A 14,963-nucleotide genomic window follows, 5' to 3' on the forward strand; every position below is an offset into this window, starting at 1 on the left:
TTTAAAAACACGAATTTTATTTGATATAAATGTTTTTTTTTTATATTAAACTGGTTTATCACAAAAATGTATATAAGCTTAAGGTGTAAATATGTTGTGTTCAATTTGTTGTTGATAATTTGTTGAAACTATGCTTGATTAGCAAAATCGCTTTGAATAACACAATTCAAATGTGAGCGCTTTTTACATACATATATATATATATATATATATAAATAAATATATAAATGGTTTATAAATTAGATTTGTTAAGTATAAGCTTAAGGTGTATTGCGAACTGTATTCGCGTTGAATACAAATTAAAAAAAAAATAATGAATACAAGTATTTTTGTATATAAATGTGTGTGTGTGTGTGTGTTCCTAAATTAATATTCGCCAAATAAACTTAGCTGTGCCGTGTTTAAGAACTTAACGTGTACTCTAAAAACTACAAACATGCTCAGCTAGACTGACATTGACTGGTGCCGTTGTTACCTACGCGTATTTAATTTTAAAAACTTCTCCAGCTACTTGGCAACGTGTTCTCATCATAATCATAATCTCAAGACGTTCTCGATAATTTGTGTATAATTGATACTGGCTTATATGTGTGGTACATAAATTATATAATATTTGGCTTTGCTTTTGCTTTTGCTTTTCTCTTTCTTCCGTTTTCGTTTTAATACATGTACCGCTTGGAATAATGCGTGCTACTTTGAGAGACAAAATTGACTCGTTTTTTTTTTCGAACCGTTTTTCCTAAACACTAAAATGACTTAAAACCTATGTACACAGTTTGCGGGGAAGAAGAATTTTAGGGGGGGATATTGAGCAAAATATGTGTGCTAAACGGGCGCTAATCTAAACTAAATCGTATGTATAGTGTCTGTCGTCTGTCTGCATATATATATCTTACGGATTTGTATGCAACTGTGTATGGGTGTGATGTTTCCTTATGGCATAGACTTCAAGTGCTTATTGTTTTAGGAGGCGGCCTGCACAGCTGCTGCCGCGGAGGTGCTAGCACTGACATCCTCGCATATGGTATGCAGCTTCTCCATTTCGGAGCTGGTCACAATATTAATGGAGCTGACTTTGGCACGCTGATACGCCACCACAGTATTCTCGCCCAGACACTTGACGCACACATAGCCAATCAGTACTGCGACGCCAACGGTCAGGACGCGCACCAACGGATCCACGTACATTTGTATAATGGCCCAGGCTGTGGCTCCGGTCACACACATTAGCGTGATCAATATGACGGTCTTCATCCAGTGCTGAATGGTAAAGCCTTTGTCCCACTCGAGTCTATAGAGCGCAGTTGGAGGCGGTTAGAAATATTGTTGATTAGAATGGATTTTGTGGTTAACTTACTTTTTGGATTTCTCAATTTCGTATGGATGCGAGCAAACCTTGCACGCCAGCTGAGCCTCGTTGTTGCTGCTGCAGCTCTCGACTAACCAGCGTTTAAGGCACTCGTGATGCACGGAGCTGACGTCGCCAGTGCATCGACAGGGCTGGATGAGCGGCTCGGGCTTATCGCTGTCATAGCATATCCAGCAATCCTTTTTGGTCAAGAACGTCTGGCCCTCCTCGGGCGATAGCTTATTGCTGTCCGCATTGAGGGTCGGTATCGATGGATCGATTTGACGCGACAGCAGCTTGCGTGGGTTCAGTATCCAAAGCTGTTCCGGTGCCATACAGTTCCACAGACAGCACGGAAACCACAAGGCAACGCCTATTTCGGCAATACGAAAGATTATGTCATACCAGTTGCGCGAATTGACAGGCACTCTGTTAAACAAAAAAGCAATCAATTCACGTTTACATTTAAAATGGCAAGCGAGGACTTACTTGGCCTTCCAGAAGTCACCAAGCGTTTCGGAGGTGAGAAAACCGACAATCACAATTAGCATTATGCCCTGGCTGAGCAAACCGAAGCGCGACTGATGCAGCTGCGAGGCATTCACGATTGCCTCGCTGGGTCCAAGTATTTTGCCCGTCTGATCGTAGACAAAACCGCCACGCAGCTTGAAGAACACCTCAACGCCATAAATCAGAAAGAAGATAACGACAATCAGCAGGAGCACAGCATAACAGCCATTGAAGATGTGCGCATAATCACGACGCTCCGAGTTGATCAGCGAACTGAACACCTCAATGCCGAACAGGCTGTACAGGAAGAAGTTGAACGCGACAAAGCCCAGGAAGCTCTTCGACAGGAACTGCGACCTCTCCCAGCGTATGTCGCGCAGGTGAAATATCTGAAAAGAAAAGCCACACAAATCAACTAATATATGTATATATATTTATACATGTGGCCAATATGCAGGAAAGTGCGCACGTACTCGACTTTCAAACGTTCCCATAAGTCTAATTAATGGGCGCGATAAATTGCGCTCGCCTATTGCGATATGGGAAGCGTTGAAAAACAATTGTAATTGCGAATGAACAAACAAATATATAAATTGGGTACATTTGCACTCAAGCACTCGAACAACTGTCGCACTTGAGATTGCAGATGGTTGTGTGATAGCACCCAATATTATATTTGTGTTCAGAAAAAGAGTTTCTAACACACCTACAAAATATTTACTCACTGGCTGTCACAAAATGAGCGTGGCATTTAGATAAGATTGGGCTTTACAAAAACACCTCGTGATAAGTTTTAGATTTCGTGCTCTACTCGTGACGCTATTGAATTATTTGCTTATACGAGAATAAGATTTGAATAAAGCTTATTAGTTTTTGTGCTCAGAGAAGAGAGTTCCTGACTTATCTAAGAAATACATACAGATAAGATTGAGCCTTATAAAAAAAAAAAAGCTCTTGAAGTTGGGATAAGATTTGAATACAGCGGAGTACAATCGTAAACATAATTCTCTTTTATTTTATATATATTTTTTTTATGATTTTAACTCAACTATAGCTGGGATATGCTTATCAGCGTTTAGATTAAACAAATTTACTCGGCCTGGCCTTAAAAATTCTATTTAAAAGTTGGTTAAGCTCTTGTATTAGTTATTTGCTTAATTGCTTAGCTTCCACATGGGAATTGAAATATTGCGAGAATTGTTTGCAAATTCTGCATATTTTTAACCCTTTGGATTTTCTAGTCCTATTATTTGGATTTATATTAATTAATATAATTGAAAAACTTATCGAAAAATTGTTGTTACTTGGCAAACTTAACTAGAGAATTTGCTTAAAATGCAGTTCTAGATTTCCGTTTCCCATTTTCAATTCCAATTAAAGTAACAATATTGTGAGAAAGATTTAAGCTGGAAATTGCACGGCACGGACAAGATCTACGACTTTTTGTAAATGCAAACAAAATGAAAATTGCGAGAACTTTTGTTTTTTTTTTTTTGTTGTTAGCAATTCGCCAGTAATTCTCACGCGCTCATCTGTAATTCAATGAGGAGCAACTCATCATCGACTCGTCAACTCACCTCGGCCCACATGCAGACGATGAGGGAAGCGCAGGTCATGAGCAGCGGATAGTAGGCGGACATCAATGTGACGGCCCACTGAGGCTGCAGATCCAGCTGTAAAGCAGGAGAAAATCAATTAATATTTCAACAAATTATATTGGATTGGATTGGAGTACTTACAGGTGTGGTGAAGTAGGCGCCGCGCAGCGAGGATGCAACAAATACCATAAAGTAGAGTAGCTTTTGTGTGGTGATGCGGCAGGCGCGCAGAATCGATGGCTGTTTGAGCCGCTGATACTCGGCCACAATGCAAATGAGCAGCTGGATGACCGAGACGAGGGCCACCACATAGAAGACAGTGGATATGCCCGCATAGTAGGGCAAATTAAAGAAGTCGCACTCATCGCCGGCATAGCGTATGTCACAGACGCATGTGTTATTGACGCAATCGCCGCGACCGGAACAGCTCAGATCGTTGGCCGGCGTAAAGGGGCCATAGATGCCGCCGCCGGGCGCCTTGCTATGGCCGTTGCTGTGCATCTTGACCGCCTCCATCGGCGACTGCAGCACACGCTTGGAGCAACGCATAAGGGTGTCCAGGCTCGGTAGCATTCTTTCTTCAAATTAGCTGCAAATCGGTGCGAAAGAAAAACTAGATGTTAGTGGGCTGCGGACAAGTTCATAAATTAATTATCAAGTTTTCCGAATCGATAAACCAATATGACAAACTGTTTGCACAACCAACACACAAACAACAACGACCAACACCCTTTGTCATTTGAATAAACATTTGAGTCTCGTCTGAGGTCGCTAAAAACAAATGCAAATATGTGTTTGTGTAACAAAAAAAAAAAAAATAGGGGTAGTCACTGTAAAAAAATAAAAGTCTTTCGACTAACATGCAAAGGTCATAATTTTTTTATGGCAACAATTTTAAACATTTCATAATCACATAAAATTGTTGTAATTTAATATTATTATTACACAAAATCTAACATTATTTCCTAGTATTTTTTTTTTTTTTTTTTTTTTTTTTGGTATTTTTAGCTGACAGAATTTTACTGTGAAGAATGTTTCAAAGAAATATTTACACTTGAATTGCTTCGTAGATCACAAAAGGCTTACACAACAGGTTTCCACCCATTTTCCACTTTTCTAAGCCTAAGCAAACAATATAAAAATCATAACAAGAAATGCTGCTTTCTAGACAACAAATAATAAATGAATAGTTTCATTTTTTTCTTTCCCTTGCTCGATAATAAATAAGCTTCATTATTCTGACTACCCCTCACAACGAGAATTGGAGCGACAAGTGTTCGGGCCACGGCACTGACCCCATAAGATCCATCATTATGAAAAGGGCTGCAAAATGGCAAAAGTGTGGTTTATGGCTTAGCATTGTTATTATTTTCACAACGATGCCTCAGCCATCCATCAAAGTTAAATAGAGACAGATGGAAACGGAAAGGCGACATCGATAAAAATGCCTGCCAGCACTTGACACCCGCAATGAAAACGATGGAACTGATATTGACAACTGGTCAACTGGACAACTGGGCAAATCCATTGAGCTGCCGTTCCATATATATGTATATATTAACCAATTGAAATGCATGAGACGTGTCTGAAAATTGAGTTTTCAAAGCAAAAAGGCTTAGCTATAGCTATAGAGAGAGAGAGGGAAGGATGATTTGCGCGTCGTGTCATGTGCTTTGTTCATCAGCGCCATTTTAATTATTATTAGTAATAATATTAATTATTATTCTCTTCAATTCTTGTTGCCATACAATTCGTTTCAGCATTTCTTGCCGTTCTTCTATTTTCTTCTTTCTCGCTGATAACAAGCAGCAGTAGAAGAGAGCGAATATACTTAGTTTTTACCTGTCTTACCTAATGTTGATGGTGGCTTAATGGCCCACAATTTCCAACTTTGGAGCAGGGGAAACGCTTTGCCCATTAAATTTGAAGAGGCGTTTAATTTTGGCAGAGGGGCGTATTTATATAGAATTTTCGTATGCATACGAAGTTTAAAATAACTTAATTTTGTTTAACATTTAAGACAATTCAATGTCGTTTAATAAAATTGAACAAAAAGCTTTGTGACACATTTGCTTGAATTGTTTTTTCTTCAACTTCAACTTCGACTTTTTCATACCTTTTCTTTATAGCTTAAGCAACAACATTTGGCAATACATTGAAATTATGCCATAAATAAATTGTGAATGTGAATGTGTAGGCAATATATGCCCAGAAATTTTAATGTATGTTATTGTGGCTGTTGCTTATTTGCTTTTGCTTTCTAGAAGAATTTTAGTAGCTGACTAGCGATAAGATAAACGCTGAGCGAAAGACAACGCTGAGCAACTGTTTAATTGCAAAATATTTTGCAGCTCTAAACCCTATAGGGCTAAATTTTAGCCCTAGACCGGAAATATTTACATATATTGCTAGGCAAAACGCGGTCAAAGGGCAAACGAGATAATAAGCCAGGCATGCGACTAAAAGTGCAGAAGGTCTCTCAGAGAAAGAGCGAGAGAGAAGGAGAGAGAGAGAGAGAGAGAGGGAGGGAGAGAGAGTATTACATACCGTGTATTGCATTTTGGCTGTTTTCAATAATTGCTTAAATCAAAATAATACTCGTAATGCCCGAAAAGAGACGCCTGCAGCGTCCCTTGCATTATAACTGGCCCGTTTTTGGTTATGTTGAAAGAGGGTTTTTTTCACATTACAAGAAGCCCGAAAATAAAAATAGCACACACCGCTTGTAGGGGTAAATAATATATATATATATATGTGTGTGTGTCTCTGTGCTCTTTTTGTTTTGTTTTAATATGTATTTTCTATAGATACTCGCAGTGGGTATTTATGAGCTTGTTTGTTTGTTGATTTGCTTTTGTTTGTGCACACAGTCGCTAAAGTTGGAGAACGCGTGCCAACGCACCCGAGCGATCATAACGCGACGCCGACGCTGCCTATACTAAAAGAGAGAACCTGCTGCGATCCAGGCTGTTAACTAAAATGTATCTCTCTGTGTAGCTGTGCGTGTCGCAACAAGCACTCTGTTAACTGGCCAGCGATTCGCGCTGGTGATGAACAAGTGTCAGAGAGTCATTTCAGAGAGATCTACCTCCCCTGCTGCATTTTATTATGCTGATTCATGCACAATCATTAAAAATATTTATAGTCTGGTTATGATAATTGAAAATATTTCTAATTTACTATTTGTACGAATATAAAAATAGTATATTGCCTAATGACAATGACTTGGTATTTATAACTAGCGCTTTTTCTTATAAGAATTTTCACCTAGTTCAATTCACGTACAAAGTCAAGCAAAAGTTCCAGTTTCTATTTTCCCAAAGCTTTTGTTAGGCTGTTATCACGACACGCGCTCAGCACTAGTGCGCACTGTTAACTGACACAAACTTTAACAGCGATCGTGTTGAGTTCGGCCGCAAGCAGTGCACAGGAGAGTACGCTGCGTATACGTCACGCCCGCCAGAGGCAAGCAGTGCACGTGTGTATGAGAGAAAGAAGGCCTATGAAAAAAAGTACATTCCACAATAGTTTAAAAATCAATTAATTAATGTTGAACACACATATGTTTGTACAATGTGCATTAAAGGCGCGACGCGTCTGTAAACAAAAACCGTTTGGCTGTTCAATTGAAATTGAAATAAATTTAAGCGTCGGATCAGCAGGCATTAAATATTGCACACATATGTTCATAACTTTATATATATATAAAGCTAACTATCTGTGTATGTATCTGGACTTAAAGCGCTTTGCTCTGGCGTCAATTAAAAATTAGGCTTCGTTCATAATAATAATTTATGACAAATAATTGCCAAAAGTTGTGCGTAATTATCGAGAGAATGTAATATATGCGCCTCGCTGTCAACTGGAACAACTAGAGGTTAGTACGAGAAACACAAACATATCTCGACAGATGTTTAAGTCACTTGAAAATAAACCAATCAACATTTAACGATTGTGTAAACTGCAGTTTTATTGCCAGCCATATAATTATTTATATCTTTAAATGCAAAAGCATTTAGTGCGGTCGAATTTTAACTGCAGGGCTTGTGTACTTTGTGTAAACTAAATAGTTTACAGCTAAAGAAATTTCTAAATATGTAAAACAACAGATGTAAGCCAAAATTAGCTCAAATTGTATAAGCTACTCCCTCATAGTCAACTATTATTAATCAAGTGTGGTCAAGAAAACATAGAGAGAGGGAGAGAAAAAAGCGATCCATGCGAAACTAGTTTGTGGCGCCCGCAGCAAAGTTACAATCGACTGGTTTTTGGTCTATGCAGCGCAACAAGTCGCTCATCATCGCATGATCGTACACTTAGATGCCCAAGGGGCAGGTTTGTGAAAAAAGCTATGACGTCCATGGCCCATAGTTGAACGAACGATCGTGAGTGCGTTTCAATATTTACACATGCCGATCGAGTGAACAGAAATGTGGATCTTGTCACGATACCACATTTCCACATTTGCTTTAAGCGCAGGCACGTTTCATTATTTGGTATTTTGTTTTATTTTCTGCTCTCTAGATTAGCGCTGCTCTAAAAATAATGGCACATGACTATGACGGCAAGGATTTAATGATTGATAATTAAATTTGTATATCAAAAAACTTATATAATCACAATCATTCTTGTACTTTTTATCAAATAGGTTAACAACACTCGCAAGTACGCCCAAAACTATGCTCAAAAGGGGCGTAACACATACTTGCATCGTTTTTTTTTATTATATTATATTTTTAGGGCTGACTAAGATCTTTTTTAAAATATCTACAAAATATGTTGTTGATTGCAGCTTTTTGTATTTCGTCTTGGGGAACGATTCACATTTTCCACGGTCGGAAAATTTGTGTTTAAATGATGTTTAAAATTGATATACGAATACCTGACGAACACAAGGACCAAGTGTACTTCACATTGTTCAAATCTATCCTTAATTTTTAAAGCGATTTTCATGACTTGAACTTAGATTTGATTCCTTGTATAAAGTTAACAAGTTCTACTTGAAGACAAATACACTTTATGCTAACACTCTTTTTTTATTAGCGTGCTTTATTTTTAATTTAATTTAATTTCCCTATCTCTAATCCACTTTTTATTTCTTTATTTTTGCAGTGATGTGTACAAACAAAAGTCTGTCTACCTCCGTTCTTTTCCTGGTAAGTACTTATTGATGTACATGTACTTGATACATGTTAGGCTAATTCATAGCTCAGCACAGCTTCTGCAGCTGCTAATTTATATATAAACAGTTTTATTATTATATGCAATACCATCTTTGAGTGTATCTCATGAGCCTCGATGCATAATAATTAATTTACGATGACGTTAAAATCTCATCAGAATTATTTGAAATATGCACGAAGAGCATTTAGCTGCTATTAGTGTTCATTAAAAGAAAAACTTAGGTGCAAATAAACAAAGGTGTTTACTGTGTTGCCAAAGAAAAACACACATAAAATCCCAAACAGATGGGGGATCCACACAAACTCACAGAATGCTAATTGATGCCATTACCATATGCAGCATATTTCCGCTTTTAGAATACTTTTCATAACAAATTGCCTGCGTTCATTTATTTATTTGCTTTCGCATAAAAATCTTTTTCATGCGTGTTCTTTGTTTTCTGAACATAAAAAGTGTTGAGTGAAGGGTTTGTCGTCTCTGGAGATTCGGCTTGGCTAGCCCAGGCATACTCGTACACCCCCAAAACATATGTGTAGGCTAAACACTAGCTGATAAGGGCAACACTCTTTATCACACCCAAGCCCTGACGTTGGGTGATTATGAATCGAAACCCATTAGCTACTTAGCTATGGCGTATAATCAAAGATCAGTCATCGCTAAGTCAGCGGCTTAATGACAAATTGGGCAAGGGGGGGGCGGCAAAGTAATTGCAGTACTCTTATCAAAACATCGCCTGGATGACTCATTGATTTTTTAGTACATTTGTGCCGATAAGATTAGTACATACGGAAAAGCAGCGAGAATTTAGACTTATATTATATTATCTGTCAGGCGTTCGCTCACTCATAAAAATTTTTATTACAACATAACAAATGGCGCATCATAAGTATACGCGGGAATAAATCATTGAACATTACCCATAACATAACTATGTTAAAGGCAACATAACATAATTGTTCGTAACAGCCCGTACTAACATTTGTTGAGTTCTGTGCAAATACTTTACACTTTACATTTCTTTTTGGACATTGAGCTTTAACACTGCGTACATCCAGTTTTCTCCCATTAGGGACTTTAGCATTGAAACTTAAACTAACATGCGAGACGTTGTCATACAAACAGCAAAATCTAAAATTACGCAAGTAAAACAATAATAAATAAAAGCCCCACACAAATACACGAATCGATATGAAAGGTGTGCTGATTGCGCAGTGCGATATAGCATTTGGTTCGGGCGTATTCATGCATAGTATACTATTATTTATTGTTGTAAATGCATGGCACATGCAACAGCCAGCTTCAAACTCATGCAAAGGATCAAACCAATCGATTAAGTACTTATTTCGTTGATAGTAAATACTCACAGTACTTGAATTGGGAGCACGTGTTGGTTCATTGAGGGCGCTGATTCTTATGAGAGGGGAAGCACTTTGCGACTTAATTTCTGAGCAATATTAGTGTTAGCTGTAAGAGAATTACGTTAGCTGTATGTTCATATGTATAAGAAAATATATAATGGACGTAGCGAAGGCACCTTTACACTTGGCCAGGGAGCGCGGCTGCTCGCTGACTAATTAGTCTCTGCGGGCAAGACAACGCTAAAGACGGCTTACTCATGCCAATTAAATGCTTGGCTAAAACACCACCTAAATATATCATACATGAATTTTAGCTATTCATGTGAAAGCTCTCTAATGGCACTGCCTGTTCAATCTACACGAAAATAATTGGTGTCCTAATTGCATATGTGCCAACAGCTACAAACATTTCAGGCATTTTTGTCATACAAATAAGTCATAGAAAATTGTTGACTTATGATATTTAATAGATGCACGATTTTACTTGAAGAATTCTGTGAATACTGAACTTTATAGTTCAACACAAAACTTGACTAAAAATTGAATATTTTTCCCAGATTCCAATAATTCTATTCCACAAACAAATATATCAAGAATTAAATATCATAAATCAGCTATTTCTTCTAAATTTATTTGTGGAAAATCTGCCTTTTGCCAAATTTCTTTATGACAAATATATTTATATTTGAATATTAATATCATAAATCAGATATTTCTTTTACTTACTGAAGATACTAAAAAACTAATCAGAGAAAAGTGGATTTAATTGATTTTTTTCGGCATCTAAATTCGTTCAGAATGTGCAGAATATATTTGCAACAATTATATTACGAAACAAATAAGTGCAAACTCTTATTCTAGCAAATTTATAAGGCTCCATAAAAATACCAAAAATAATCTATCAAAATATTGATTAACTCTAACTTTAATATCATAAATTTATTTAAATCTATGCCTCATATTCTCTTTAGCGAGGGAATCCTGGAAACTAAACTTTCTTTAAGATGAAATAGCAATTGTTTTGAGCTATAGACTTTCTATTTAATATTTCTCAATGAACCTTATTCATGTCTCATTCGATATGTATGCATGTTCCGTCGATGTCATAGGTGTCATAGCCCACCTACGCACAGGCAGCATACGGCTAATCGTCCCAACAAGATTTAAGAGGGGCAACGTGTGGGCATTCGCAGAGCACGTAATTTTATACGACAGAAGGCATCTAAGTGGGTGTTACATTTACATTTGCACGGGGCCTGAGGTCTGGGCATAAATTTGGACGGGGCGCTTTGGTTAGCGCGTGTCGTCGGCGACTTGTGAAGGAGCTGAAGGGAGGCGCAAAGCGCGGCACGTGTAATAAATGTAAATTAATTGTGCGAGCATTTGTTTTTTTTTTTTATATATATATATTTATTGCCAGCGCTGCCTCGCCTCGACTCGGTTCGACTCTGCGGACTGACCTGCCCTCAAATTGCAAATTGCGAGCGATGCAACAAAATCATAAGCGTAAACAACAAAATCATGCTCTATATTTACACACACACACACGCACGTTTCCGTGTATGTGTGTGTGTGTAGGTATGCATGTGTGCAATCAATTAAACTGATTCAATCATATTTAAGTGAAATGCTCGAGAGATGTCCGGCCACGTTGCGTGTGACGTGCGATTCGAAAGTGAAAATGCCCTTTGAACCTGATGTCAGGCAACTACAGCTAAAGTGACATATATGACAGATGATACTGAAAGATTCCTAATATTTATTTATAAACCTTATAAACAAGTCAAATCTCAATAGAAGCTTTAACAGAATCATTAGATCATAATATCTGGTGACTCTTTCAAAGCAGCCCAGCAGAGCAGACACTCTATTGATCGGCACGGGCCTTGATTGCCAGCAGACTCAAACTCACAAGTAATGGATATATGTAGGCACAAACTATCCACTTAACTTTTTAAAAGGTACTCGGATACTGTGATCTTCGTCTAAGGCAGGCCTATACGGCCTTGGATTGCAAAGAACTCAGTCTATGTACGTATTTGGCAAAGTTATATGCTTTTACATATTCTGTTCGTAGTGAATATTTCAAATAAAATTGAAAGTTCTCTTAAAACAGACCTTGCTGAATATTCTGAATGTGTTTGACTCAAGCTTTTTGGTTCCTTTTTTTTCAGTCAGAAAAATTGCTTAAAAAATATTAATATAACGTAAAGTTATTAATAGATTCTTTGAAACAGTGCAACTCTTTGTAAAAAAAATGTTTACATTTGTTGTTACTTTAAGTGAAAAGTGCATACTTTGCACGTTTTAACCAAATTTTAATAAATATCAGGTTACTTTAAATATAAATAAACCGTTCGCCCAACAACTGTTCACAACTATTAAAAGTACATATATTTTTTTTTTTACTGAGCTGTTATTGTTTATCATATGCCAAACGTTTGGCTCGGTGCACGCGCACCTAGAACGTACGTAATTGGGTGCATGTAAATAGATAAAGTTCGGTGGTAAATAGAATAGAATAGAAAAAAAGACAGTTGCGTAGTTAGCGAGAGGGAGATAGCAGCATGCACAGTAATTACTACGTGTGGAAGGCCGCGCACTGGATGCGAACAATTAAATCTTCAGAAGAGCGTCGCAAAAGCCATTTTGGAAGTGAATGAACGCACTGTCACACACACACACACACACACACCCATACGCTTTAGGTTGCAGTGGACAAGCGTTGCAGCCTTTTGACATTGTTTTTATTTGCCTTATATCAGGCGCTTTTAACTTGACTTTAACTTGAACGTAATTCACACTAATTACACAGTTCGTTTTGGTGTGCCATAGCTGTAAAGTGTTCAACTGGAACCGTTTGAATGCTAACAGAATACCATCTTAAAAGGGTTAAGGTCTGTTATTGCTACCAGGTTGAATGTCCGTATTGTACGGGTGTAAGTTGGGTGCATTTTGAGTGCACTTGCACCCAAACGGCGCCAACAACAGAGTGCAAACATTGCAGACAGACAACAAATAAAGCTCTTATGTAGGCCTTTAACAGGCGAATGGAATGAGCATGACTAAGGTTTGTATAATGCTGGCGTCAGGTAAAGACCCACCTGCAGCGGCTGATTGAGTCACAGGGGCACGCGACAAAAACTGATTAGTAGGCAATTTAATTGTATTTTTGTTTTATTAATAAATTCTTGATGACTTACCTAGCAAATAATCCAAACAAAAAAGGTAACTAATTATGCAGCAGGAAACAAAGTGCACGCACACATACACACACACAACACAACACAATCACATACGTATATATGTATACGTATATATACCAGCGTCACAGATTGATGTTAAATTTGATTGCAATTAACTTTAGAGAAAATAGCTGTGTGCTAGTTAATAAATTGCATATTTCACATTTTATTTGTTTATTATTTATTTTGTTAAATTACTTCTTTCGTATGCGGATTTTTGTTGTATTCTTTTTGTCGCAGCTAACTTTACAGTGCTACGCTGTTAATTCGCAGCAATATGCTGATGGTTCACAATAGAGCAGTATTAACTTAACAGTGCGTTGGTATGTTAAGCTCAAAAGATACTGTTCACATTATTAAATCGTCTTTTCGATTTCGATAAATGTGCACAATTTCAAAAAAATTAACAATGTTTGTTTAATGTAGCAGAAAATTTATTTACTGATCTTTATATTATTTATTTTTGCTTTGGGGTTCAGTGCTTATTTAAGTGAGTGAATACGACTATGCTTCCCAAGATACTCGCGCCGGGTAAAGCGTTTCATGCAGTGTAAGCACTGGAACGGACGTTCTCCCGAATGAGTGCGAATGTGATTTACCAAATGGCTTTTCTGTTTAAATGCCATGTGGCAGTGGGGACACTGATAGGGTCGAACACCTGAATGGACGCGCTTGTGCCTTTCCAGGTTAACAGCTTGGCTGAATCTCTTTGGGCAATGCGAGCATTCGTACGGCCGTTCCCCGGAATGAACGCGATTGTGCCTCTCGAGATCTCCGCGGTTGGCAAAATTCTTTGGGCAGTGGCAGCACTTAAAGGATCGCTCGCCACAGTGAGCGCGCAGGTGTTCCTGCAGATACCTCTTGCTGGCAAACGCCTTCGTACAGAGGCTGCACTTGTGGGCACGTTCGCCAGCTCGACTGCGGCGCTGCGCTTCCAGCGCCGCCCAGTTCGTTTCGATGGAATGCGTGCGCCTGTGCGGCTGTAGTTCGTCAACGTTGGTGTGGGCATGAATGCGCAGGTGATTCGCCAACACGTTGCTCTGGGTGAAGGCCTTCAGGCACTGGCCGCACTTGTACGGCCGTTCGCCCGAATGGACGCGCATATGTTTGTCCAGATTGCAGCTCTGATTGAACGCCTTCTGGCAGTAGATGCATTTGTAGGGCCGCTCGCCCGAGTGTATCCGTATGTGACGCTTGAGACTGCCGCGATTGGCGAAAACCTTTGAGCACACGGGACATTGCTCTGCTTTATCGCTTGGCACTGACTTTGGACTAGCTTCGGCTGGTTCATTTAGCTGGACAGCATCGAGTCTCGTCGTGGTACTCTGTTCAATGGATTCCACCGGCTCGACCTTAATGCACCCAGCTATGTCCGGCGGTACAAGCTCGTGTTCCAGCATTTCCTCCATTTCATTAGTTTCCACTTTGATGCCACATTCTGGGAATTGCCAATCTTCACAGCAATCCCCGCCCAGCAGCTGGCAGAAGTGCTTGTGGCTCTGCTCGCATCGCTTCTTGAAGCGATAGGCATTCTGGGCGGCCAGCACGCAGGAGAGGCAAATCTGTTTGGGAAATGGATCGTCGCGTCGCACGAGGCAGTTGATGCATTCGTTTAGCATCTCGGCCAGGCAGGGCTCCTCCTGGGATTGGTCTCGCTTGGCGAATATATCCACGAGGGTGACGGCGCTGCTTGTGCAAACGCGACAAACTTGATCCATGT

At 38.9% G+C, this 14,963-nt stretch overlaps 2 protein-coding genes across 4 annotated transcripts; both read right to left on the reverse strand.

Annotated features, from left to right (window-relative positions):
* LOC6634188 (uncharacterized) lies at positions 1 to 13,492 on the reverse strand. Of its 3 annotated transcripts, XM_015169845.3 has the most exons (7): positions 13,202 to 13,492; positions 10,005 to 10,104; positions 3,598 to 4,045; positions 3,436 to 3,531; positions 1,838 to 2,247; positions 1,358 to 1,777; positions 1 to 1,291 (listed from the first exon to the last, which is right to left on the reverse strand). In XM_015169845.3, the coding sequence occupies exons 3-7, from the start codon at positions 4,027 to 4,029 to the stop codon at positions 964 to 966; spliced, it is 1,686 nt and encodes a 561-aa protein (XP_015025331.1). In that variant the 5' UTR covers positions 4,030 to 4,045; positions 10,005 to 10,104; positions 13,202 to 13,492; the 3' UTR covers positions 1 to 963. The 3 variants fall into 3 exon arrangements, with proteins under 3 accessions (XP_015025331.1, XP_015025333.1, XP_002057781.1); XM_015169847.3 differs by lacking the exon at positions 10,005 to 10,104; XM_002057745.4 differs by lacking the exons at positions 10,005 to 10,104; positions 13,202 to 13,492 and adding an exon at positions 6,004 to 6,378.
* A 233-nt stretch (positions 13,493 to 13,725) lies between these two features.
* Positions 13,726 to 14,961, reverse strand: LOC6634187 (zinc finger protein Paris). The gene has a single exon (XM_002057744.3). The coding sequence runs from the start codon at positions 14,959 to 14,961 to the stop codon at positions 13,726 to 13,728; it is 1,236 nt and encodes a 411-aa protein (XP_002057780.1).
* Positions 14,962 to 14,963: the final 2 nt, after the last annotated feature.

Source organism: Drosophila virilis, chromosome 4, assembly GCF_030788295.1.
Source record: "Drosophila virilis strain 15010-1051.87 chromosome 4, Dvir_AGI_RSII-ME, whole genome shotgun sequence".
Classification (NCBI taxonomy): Eukaryota; Metazoa; Arthropoda; class Insecta; order Diptera; family Drosophilidae; genus Drosophila; species Drosophila virilis.

Bases quoted from the DNA above. Each gene is read 5' to 3' on its own strand.
- LOC6634187 (XM_002057744.3), bottom strand. From the start codon at position 14,961: ATGGATCAAGTTTGTCGCGTTTGCACAAGCAGCGCCGTCACCCTCGTG.
- LOC6634188 (XM_015169847.3), bottom strand. From the start codon at position 4,029: ATGCTACCGAGCCTGGACACCCTTATGCGTTGCTCCAAGCGTGTGCTG. The intron at 1,778-1,837 runs GTAAGTCCTCGC...TTTGTTTAACAG, and splicing joins GGTGACTTCTGGAAGGCCAA to AGTGCCTGTCAATTCGCGCA. The intron at 1,292-1,357 runs GTAAGTTAACCA...TGCGCTCTATAG, and splicing joins GAAATTGAGAAATCCAAAAA to ACTCGAGTGGGACAAAGGCT.